This window comes from Mesitornis unicolor, unplaced genomic scaffold, assembly GCF_000695765.1.
Source record: "Mesitornis unicolor isolate BGI_N332 unplaced genomic scaffold, ASM69576v1 scaffold30246, whole genome shotgun sequence".
Classification (NCBI taxonomy): domain Eukaryota; kingdom Metazoa; phylum Chordata; class Aves; order Mesitornithiformes; family Mesitornithidae; genus Mesitornis; species Mesitornis unicolor.
Genome location: NW_010193460.1, coordinates 11,588 through 22,577, shown reverse-complemented (window position 1 = coordinate 22,577; position 10,990 = coordinate 11,588). Strand labels below are relative to the sequence as shown.

Here is a 10,990-nt window from a genome sequence, read left to right as displayed (position 1 = left end):
ACCGCTCCGTGCCCAGCGTGCTGGCGGTGGGTGGTAGGGCCGGAGAAACGTGCTGTGCTCCCCCCTTAAAGTTGCGACTTTAGGCTGTCAGGAGTAACTAGGTACAAGTTATATACTGAGGGCGGGTGTGTTCCTTCTATGTCGCAGGGGGTAGGAACTTGTTTCCTAGCAGTTCCTAGAATTTATTATTTCAACAGGTGGAGGCTTTCAGAGCAAGAACACAAAACTGGGTAATGGAAAGTAGGGTTTTGCATGTAAAGGCTGTTGTGGAAAAGAGAGAATCGAGAGGTGTCAATCAAGTAGAGGTTAAAATACATCAAGAGATGAATTGTGATGGGAAGATGAAGAAATGCAAAGAGGGGAATTATTTAAACCTCTAACCTTTACAGTATAGAGTACTGTTGGGAGGAGTTGAGCCACTGTTTGCGAAGTGTTCTGAAGCGTAGCATAAGGGGTACTAACACACTGAGGTATTCGGAGGATTCTGTGTTTCATTAGGTGACAGTGGAGCTCAGAAGAGTCTGTATTAATAGATCCTGCTTCAAAGTCATCTAATAGAATTACTCTCTGGTTAGTGTAGTGAAGAACTTTACAGGAGGGGTTTGCAGAAATAGGCAAATAGTGGAGAAATGCCTGAAAAATGTTGATCAAAGAGTTCAGAAAGACCATAAAACACTACTTCAGGTTTTACCATACATGTCTTTAACTCAAAAACATTTGTAATATTAACTTTACTATTTGCAGGTATGGCGAAAATATTGCAGGCAGAAATTTTTCAGGATGCCCTGTGAAAATAATTTAGTCAAATCACTTAAAATGCATCTAGAGAACAAGAAACTTGTTTGCTTGCTTTTAATTCTATTGATTTACTTTCCATAGATACAGTCATCTAGGGAGTTCTGAAATTAAAGGACACGTGACTGTGTTCAGTTGCTAATTACTAAGGACACAGAAGCTGAAAAGAAGTTAGCAGGGTCTTTGTTCTCTTTTATGTGTCTCTTCGCAGATTGATTTAGCTGATTGTCATGTTTCATACTAATACTTGTAAAAGTGACAACAGTTTTTTGCTTAAACATTCATGAGACTCTTAGGCAATTGAGAATGTGGTATGTTGTCCTCAAAAAGTTCTGTAATGCAGTAGCATATACTCAACAGGATGCTAAATCATAAATTACAGTAGAAATTATTATGTGGTCTAATCCATGTGGTGAAGTGAGATCTGAATTCATTCATGTTTTTAAGTTGTACCTTAATAGCACTAAAGTTGTGGTAGTTTTATGTTAAAGAAGCAATACTTAACTGGAAAGTTGCCTGTTCTTACTGTTTTATGTCTTCTTGTTAAAAACTCCCCTTTTATATGTATATGCTTCTGGATTAATTATCTCAAGGTGTAGTCAAGTGACCACCTGAGCAGAGGGTGAGAACTTAGCTTGAAAATCTAAAAGTGTGTTGACATATGTTGGAAATAATAGCTTTCAGAGAAGCTTACTGTTCTTCTCTATCATTGACAGATTTAAATGAGAGGCAACAGTTTTTTCAGGGCCCCGCCAGAATTTTGGCCTTTTACATCTTGGGGACAGTCTTGTTTGGATCTCCAGCTCATAGATATAGAGCATGCTGATAAAGAAAATGGTAATTTTTCAGTTATGGCCCTATGTTTCCTGTGTCCTTCAAAGGAACTTTTGGAATATTAATTGTGAAAAAACAATTTAAGATTATAATGAATTACTTGGAATTATGCCTTCTAGAGATGCCTAAACACACTAGGAAGTACTAGAAATAACTTCAAAAGGTATCTCATTATCAAGGTGGTTTGGGGGGGAGGGTTTTGTGATAGAGATTGACAGAGATTCCTGTCAATCTCGTGACAGACACTAAAGAAGTCTGATAAGGGCTTCAAGTCTGTAATTAATTTAAGCCTGTATGAATAAACAGCCAAAACCACATGAGCTTTACGTACGTACTAGGGTATGTCATCTCTTCATTGTAAATCCTAATTTTTTGAGCATTTGCTTTTACAGAAGTTTTTATTTGCTGATCTAGCAGTTGTATTTAGGGAAGACTTTGCTTTGTGTTGGTTTTGTCACATCACCTGTAGAAGGTTATGCCTAGGTATTAGACATGAAAAATAATTGTTGGATTGGTTAATACACAGTTTGAGATCCTTTTAACATTCACTTTTCTCACATTTTCTTAAGAATACCTTCGCTGTTCATATTTCTATCCTTTTTTTTGAAACTGAGAGTATCCAGAGATGTAACCATGATAGTTCCTTCAGGTGACTTGACTTCTAGAGTTACTCTGATTCTGTTGGTTTTATTTGATAATGGCACAATAAATATGTTTAGGTCAATGTATTTTCAGGATTACAGTCCTGTAATGCAATCCCAAGTAATTATTCAAGAGTGTAGTGCTAGAACTCTCTAGCATCTTAGATTAATTTGAAACATCTGGAACTGTCTAGGATCTTGATTTCCTCACATATGCTCTGGCTGTAAATTATTTTATCAGGAATTGAGATAAAGTCTCTGAGATACTGATTCTGTACTAAATGGAAAGAATGTAAAAGATCAGCCAGAACACTCTTAATTGCAACATGTTCATTTAAACTAAGAATCCTGCTAGCAAACAAGCTAATTCTATTGATGTTATATTGACAGGTTTTGAAGCTTTTTAAATCATTACACAGAACCCGTCAAGAAGTTTTTAAAAATGATACTAGAGCCCTTGAAGGTGAGATAAGTTGTTGTTTTTGTGTGTGGGGGATGCTTACCTGTCTTTCTGTGGAACTTTCTTCTCTAAATACACAGGAAGATCATTCTTAACATAACATTCCTTTAAATTATTCCCTTCTACGTTTTATAAGTAATAATTGGGAAAACTTTTATGTCCATAACCAGACGTCCTTAAATTTGAAGGGGGGGGACCCCACAAAGAAACCACCAACAACAAAAAAACCCCACCAAAAGACAACCTTGTTGTTAGACTCAAGCACTCAAGCTATATTTTGTAAGAAAAAAATCTCTTTGGAACCTTAGTGATCTTCCTGGGATGGATGTTTGCCCCTTTTTTAATAAACATCCTCTCTTCAGTCCAGTCAAAACATGTATAACTGTACTAAGCATTTGAGTTGATTCTCTTTATGCATGGTTATGTTTTATCACCTGCTCCTTAGATGATAGATACTGCTTTTTTAGTAAACCAGTTTTTATTAGTGGCTTCTGTATGTTTGTTATTTTTAAAGCTCAGAGGGCTAGATAGGCAATCATACTGTATTCCTATACCAGTCAACTTAAAATTTCCATTGTATTCACGTGATGTCATATTTTACTTCAAATTACTTCAGGCAGAGTGCACCAGTGCTTGAGATTCTCAAGAATCAAGACTTTGAGAGGCAGTGAGAAAGACTTTTGTTCACACTTTAGATTTTTTATTTACTTTATTTAGCTGCACGACAAAAGATAAATGAAGAATTCAAAAATAACCAAAACGAGACTTCTGAAGAGAAGATAAATGAGGTACTTCTTGTTTTTACTGGCTTTTTCCTGCTTAGCTTAAGAATACTTTTGTGGGAGCTTTTTTACTTAAAGGAGCTCTAAACTAAGGTAAGTACTTACTGAGACATTGTGAGAGCCAAGAGAGTTTGAAAAGGCTTTTACATTGATTTTTGTTTATAAATACATTGATACCTCTATTGATATTAGTATTATGTTATAGAATTTTGCACATAAAAATGCATGAGGGGAAAGTGTCCTTTGGTAGTTCAATATGCTTATTTTGAAGCTTACAGTAAAATTATGCAAAAGTTTTATGTTGCTGCTTTCATGTAAATATTTTGTATACTTTGCTCATAATATCTCTCTGAGCTGTAGTCACTTAAGTTTGCCTGATCTTTGTTATAGACAAGCACAGAAAGATACAGAGAAATTAAAGAATCTGCTCGGTTACTGGCAGACAGGAGAAGTTTATTTTGATTGCTGATCACAAATGAGCCAGCATCTTTTATGGGAGGCAAAAATGTGCAAAATGGTCATGACTATTGTAATACAGAGGTATTAATTATACTACTCTTAGGTTTTTGTCGTCTTTGCTTGTGGTGCATTAAAAGGGGTCGAACATTCTATTAATTCACTGTAAGCTCAGTTCTTATCTTAACACTTCTTACTGAGTGATTCTTCCAAAACTTACTGAGGCCAGAAATAAAATGTGTGTAGTCTAGATGTTTTTAGTTCTTAATATCCATACAGCATGAATAATTTAGTCCTTGTCATTCAGCCTTTTAACAGACTTAACATTGTCGTTGAGCCCTACTTGGAAGAAAGTGTCTCTAGCTGTCCTTTGCAGAAGTAAATCTAAACCTTTGTATCATACCAGCTACAGGATGATGACATAAATAACATTTTGTTAGGACTTTCTAGCATTTCTCCTTGTTATCAGGCCCCTACAGTAATACTTCTGTGATTGTATTCCCAGTGTCTGATCTGTTAAATTGTAAATTTTTTTGTTATAGAAGTATAGGGAAAACACTTGCTGTAATTTTTAAATCTGTATTTGTTAAGAATGGCAGCCTGCAAAATACACATATGTGACTTTTTAATAATGGAATAAAAGAATGTTAAAAGAGCCAGCTTACCCTTTCACTAGGAGGAGTCAGATGTTATTGAGGCATTCACAAATGTCTTTGATCACTGGAAACTAGTTGCTTGTTTTGATAGCTGCATTCTACCTTACTTGTTTGCAGTTTTAATTCGGTATATAGATTTTCTACTGCTATATGTTACTGAACAGAAGTTTCCTTTCTCTCCTCCTGGATGTCAAGATACAGACTGATACATAAGCTAAGTTTTTGCATGATCCCCAGAATAAGAACTATATGTAGATAGTGCATAACTATGTGAATAATGGAACTGAATGGCTTTGTTATTTGAATAGTTGTCTAGTATGGAAAACACCTTCAGTAATAATTACATATAATCTAAATTACTGTTTGTGTCTTTTTTTTTCCCTTTTACTAGCTTCTGAAAATAGCTTCAGATGTTGAAGTGATTCTCAGAACTTCTGTTGTTCAGGCAGTTCACACAGATTCCGACAAAATAGGTGAGTAAAGCTAAATGCTACGAATATGTTTTTAAATGTTGTAGTTGGGTCAATAAATATAAAACTTGAAAACTAAGTAAAGGGATATAGAGGACAAAAGGGTATTTGTAATTTATCTGCCCAAACCCTTAATTTAAGCCTGTTGACTATTGTCACTGCTTAGGACAGGTGGAGATTTCAAAGGAACAAAGTTTCTACACAAATACTTTGAAATACAGAGGCTGGTAGAAAAGAGACAGTGACTGCATTTAATGCCATTTTTGAGAGAAGTTATAACTCGGTACTTTAACTATTAGGAGTGATAGCAGTTAAGTAGCGAGTCAGCATGCATGTACTGGCTAGTCAGTCAGTGATGTCTAAATCTAGTAGCCACAGTATCTGTAGGTACTTGCTCTACCAAATAAGAAGCAGCTGCCTGAGGAGAATTAGCACATGCAGTATGTATACTGTCCATAGAATAGCTTTTCCTTTGAGGACTGAGTGCTCTTCCAAAATCTGGTTCTCACAACTTAAGTTTCAGTTATTATACCTTGAAAGATTTGCGACACAATGATAGCCTTGACACAAAGCCTATCAAATTCTGAAATTCTGGTTTAGAAGTTCTTTTCTCTTACAGTCAAATATAAAAGAAGTAGTAGGTTCAGCATACAACTGTGTGGTAGATAGGCGAAATCTTCAGCTGTGTACTTTGTTCCTTTCACTTCTGATCAGTGTTATCTGTAAAACTTTGTAAATACGTTCAGCTTTAGATCTGTTAAAGCATTTAAATTTAGAACATCCATTATGATTGAGGCCAGTGATACATCTAGATCAGTGTGAAGTCTTCTACAGTGATCCTAGGCAGATGACAGTAGAAGAGGAGGAACAGTGCAAGTGAACTTTCACCTCTTCCAGCTATTTACTGGAAGCACTTCCTGAGGCAGAGATGGTTTCTGTTTTAGTTACCTTCAGTGGATTTCTCTTTCATGAACTTGTTCATGTCAACCGCAGATTTCTTGCATCCGAGAACCTTTGACAGAATTTACTCTGGTTTTTATGAAGAATCACTTGCTGTAGTTTTGAATCTGATCCTGCTCTTCAATTACTATCCATTTTCACCAAGCTGTTAATGAGATTTTAAGCCCCTTATTGCCCCCCTTTAGGTTTGGGGTTTTTTTTCCCATATGGAACAGCTTCTCTGCATAACAACAGGTGAACATTCTGAACATCCGCCCACTCCCTTTTCCCAGCTTTTATTGCCAAGCATAACGTTCTATGGTATGAAATATCACTTTGGTCAGTTGGGGTCAGCTGTCCCAGCTGTGTCCACTGCAAATGTCTTGTACATGTAGCTGATGAAAATATCAAGTGGATCTTCTCACTTACCTTTCTTTTTGGCACCTAGGAGCGAGTTTCTGGCAGGGAGTTTGTTGTAGGAAATGCCTGTGTAGGTATGTGAGTAGCACAGGTAATGAATGGGTATTCAGTTACAGTAGAGCTTTGATTAAGGAAGTTTTAGCAGAAGAAAATCAGCCTTTTTGATCCTCAGTCTTTATGCTTTGTGGTAACTTTTATAGTACCAATAGAATTACAGTTAGCTCCCTTACTGCTTTTATGGTATCATCTTGTATTAAATGAAAGGCTTGGCACAGATATATTAACAACAAAAAAAAGTGGAAGTGCAGCCTTCAGGTGGCTGCTTGAATTGCTGTTTGTTGACAAATAAAAATAAGAAACCTTAGTTGAAAAGTTTACTTTTCATAGTGCTTCATCTTAGGTGCTGTATGTTTGTTTTGGAAACTTTGTAGGTGAATGTTTACTTTGCTGTAATAGAAAGTATATTGGCCTATTTGGGAAAAAAATAGTTGTAAAATACTGACATTTGGGCATTTGAATTAATACTATGTCTTTGCTTCATCCCAAGCCATCACGCCCCCTGCCCAAAATAAGATTAAAGTGATAAATTGCTGTGTTGAATGAAAGAAGAAGAGGGATAAAGGAAACTAGGTAAAATGTTTCAGAAACCTATTGCTGCAACTGGTTTCCTTAAATGACTTACTGTCAGAATCTTTTGTCTCTTTAACTTTTTGTACTATAGCTGAACACGTACAATTTAGCAACACCTAGTATTTTTTTTTTTTTTCCAATTCAGCATCTTTAAAATAGCTATTTAATAACTGAAAATAAAAAGCTGAAGATTTGTTTTAAACAGTGATAGCAAATATTGGTAAGGAGAACATTTTCCCTAATCAAATGGAATTATTCTGTGCTGTCATAGAAGCAGGGCACAGGGAAATGTTACTCTTTAAAAAGAATTTGAGATGCAGTGGTATAAAATTACAAAATTAGGCTGAGGTTTTATTACAAAAGAGAAGACAATTTCAATTAGGAGCCTGTTAGACATATTAGACATTTTTTCTGATTTTTTTTTTTTAAATGTTTCAGTCTGAGTTAAATTACCCACTAGTATACAAAAGTCTTGGTTCTACTCATTTCACTTGAATTTCAGATTAAGCTGATACAAGTAGAGCTTACACGTTAGTAATATACGACAGAATGCAGTATGTTCTGATGATTTTGATTTGGCGTTTTGGCAGTGTATGTTCAAAATTTAGCTTTGAAAAAGAATCTTTGAATTTTTTCTTTCAATCTGTAATTGTTGGACTTTGGTTTTTCAGTACTTTAGATTTTACCTAAGAGAAATGCAATTGAAATTTTACTTAAAGCTCTTAGAAACTTATTAAATGTATCAGTACACAGATGCAACAGGAACATACCTTAAAGAACGTTAGTTTTCTTCCTTAGAAGATACGGGCTATCAGTGCCCTTTGAACAAAATATTACTCATTACACACACATGCACACAAATGCATGGTTTTCCTGGTTTATTTTACCTTTCACAGCTGTCTGACCTAGCCAAAGTACAGCATTATGATTTCAGGAGTTTGCACATTAGTTTTTGCTACTGGAGCAAATCCAACATGACACAGCTCCTTTCCTTCCTGAAGAAAGGAAAAGCTGATTTCTGAAGAGCTAGATGCCAAGATGAGGTTAAAATGGTGTATAACTAGACAAACCCTAACACACTGCACCTCTGTGATGATATAGTGGCCAAAATTTTCATTTGATTCTTTTCCTGTTGGCATTTAAAACGGGTGTGACAAGATGAATATCACAGATCCAGTTCCAGGATGTTGAGGAGAGGACTATGTCAAATTTAGTATTCATTGTTGGAACTGCTCAAATAAACAATATGTTTTGGGCATGATAAAATTGCCATGCTTTATCTTGCTAAAAGTTACTGCACTGCTATACCATTTTTTTTTGTGGATTCTTAATGCTATTAAAATATTTTGATGCTTTTAAAAGAAAAAGGGGAAGGCAGTATTGTGACCAACAGAAGGTAAAAATGTAATTTTGTCTTGGGGTAGATACCATGTTGCTGATTATATGCTTACCAGAAGTTCAGATTCTCACTTCAGTAACCTGATTTTTTGTTTGTAAATGTAAAAACTTTAGAATTTTAAATAGTATTCTCCATAAGATTATGTTCTTACAGGACGTTTTTCTATTACAGTGCTCATACCCAGGAAAGATCTGCTGCAAGACAACACTCCTTACTTAGATAAACCAACAAGCAAGCATGAATCCTGAGGAACATATGCCCCTCTCCCCAGAAGGCTAATATCCTGTAATGAGGTCTCTGAAAACCAGCTGTGAATACGTGTTATAAGCTAAATTTTAAAAACAGTTAAATATTGTTATGAGGAAAACAGACTGAAAACAAGTAACTGCTTTTATTGTGATATCATCATGTGCTGCTTCTCAGGAAGATACTAGTACTTCATGGAAACTCAAGACAGAGTTCTCTTAAAAATACACTGCTGAATTGTGTTACTTTAGTCTGGGAAGTTTTTAATTATGACAGTCATAAGACAGAAATTGTTTCCTAACAATCCAGAGTTTTTGAAAACTAAATACAAATTAAATGCAGTTCTTAAGCCTGATAGTATTTATTTATTTTATTGTCAACCATATGCTGCTTTGAAGTGATGAAAAACCGTCTTGGAGCACTTGGCATTAGATTTATGCTTTGCATCGGAAGCATGATTTCTGAAGTTGTCGTTAATTGTACATTAATATACTGTGATGTTTGAGAGAGTTCTTAAGGTTTATCTGAATAAGTTATTCAGGTTTTACAGATAAGAGAGTATGTGCAGTGTTTTTTCTCTGCCACACCTTTGCATGAGCGGGAATGGCCAAGTTTGCATTCTTGGATGACAGCAGAACAAGAGAACCCAGCTACAGCCTAACTTAAGGATGTCTTAGATCATATGGTTTATGAGTTTATGGTTTTCATTTTATCTTGCAATTATAGAGTGACTTACTGAGGCATTTCTTAAAGAAAAGAGGGTTGTGGTCTTGTCACAAGGGGTCTGACTTGCCTAGAGTGAATTTATGGTGAATTTATTTACTAGGCTTTATCAGTTCCATTTTCTTAAAGGAGACTTACTTGCTTCTGGCGGAATTCATCACAATGACCTCTTCTCCTCAATTTTAATGAGAACCAGATACAGCTTTGATGATACATAGAATCTTCTTGGTGTGAAATGGTTAATAGGCATCTTACTAGGATATGAATACCTCCCACAGGAGTGAGGTAGCCCAGTAATAGCTCTTAGCTCTGTTTCGGGTCCCAGTGACCCTGTTTATTTTTAACAAGCCTCCAAGTTGTCAGTATTGCATATCTGTGTGAGTTCTGATGTGGCTTCATTGACTGAGTAAAATGGAAAATTAGTGCCTGTATCCAGTGTCTCTTCCTCACCCAGCATGTCAGTGCAGTACTGCTTGCTTTATTGTCTCTGGCTGCCATGGGCAGGGCAGTCAGCAGTGAGTACATTGTCAGTAACCCTCTTTCAATTGCATTGATGCTCCCTGCATTGTAGCTAGAAGGCAGCAGGAAAATGATGGGATATAAAATTAAATTAGTGGAGTTCTTGCTCTTTGTTGCTGTTTAGTGGCCCCACTACAAAACAAACACCTTGGTTGGTAGGAAATGTGCTGTTTAGGCCTCTTGTGTCGTTTACTTCCTAAGGACAAGGCATATTCTATATCTGGTTTCCCATCCCTCTGCAGCCTGACGATAGACTTTTTTTTCCATAAAGAGCATAAGGAAGGGGTATGCAAGGGATAGAGAGTAGAAGGTAGTTGCAGCTGAAGAGAGAGAGCAAAACAGAACAGTACCTTAAGTGAAGTGAATAATTTTTAAGCAGGAATAATTAAACGGGAGTCTGGCAAGAAATTACACAACCATTAAGGTGTACATCCCATGGCATACTGGAACTGGGGAAAATTAATATCTTGTAGCCCTATTGCTTTAGGCTATGGGAGCAGTGTATTAGTGATTTTATCCTTCAGAGTGACACCATGGAACTGAGGCCTAGCAGGTCTTCACTCTTTTGGTAGTGATGTAAAATAGTATTGCCTGTTGCCATGCAAAATATGTACTAAAAAGCTGATGATACCAACAGTAGAGGGCAGTCTTTTGTATGATGTTTGATGAAACAGCAAGTGGAGAAACTATTTTCACATGGCTATTACTTCGGTACTGTTCTGCTGTCATGTGTTTTAGGTTTTTATTTTTAACAAGTATTAATGCATTTACGGAGATACTGTGGAAATTTCCATTTACAGGATCGGGCTTGGGATTTGACAGGCATTTGCTTCATCTTACCTACATCTTGAATACTCAATAAAAGACTGAATGAGTCACCTGAATAATATACACAACTGCTGAAAATAAAGGACATGATAAAAAAAAGTTAGTAGAATTTAGTGGCCTTCAGAACAATTCTTCTTACACTCCTGTGCAGTATGTTTATGGTTTGCTCATTAACATTACTTGTTCCTGCTG

General features: G+C 36.0%; 1 protein-coding gene across 1 annotated transcript; it reads left to right on the top strand.

The window, feature by feature from the left end:
* Positions 1-2,645: 2,645 nt before the first annotated feature.
* Positions 2,646-8,730, top strand: LYRM7 (LYR motif containing 7). The gene is given in 4 exon segments (XM_010187468.1): positions 2,646-2,733; positions 3,448-3,518; positions 5,016-5,097; positions 8,654-8,730. Coding segments are annotated over 4 exon segments (318 nt in total).
* Positions 8,731-10,990: the final 2,260 nt, after the last annotated feature.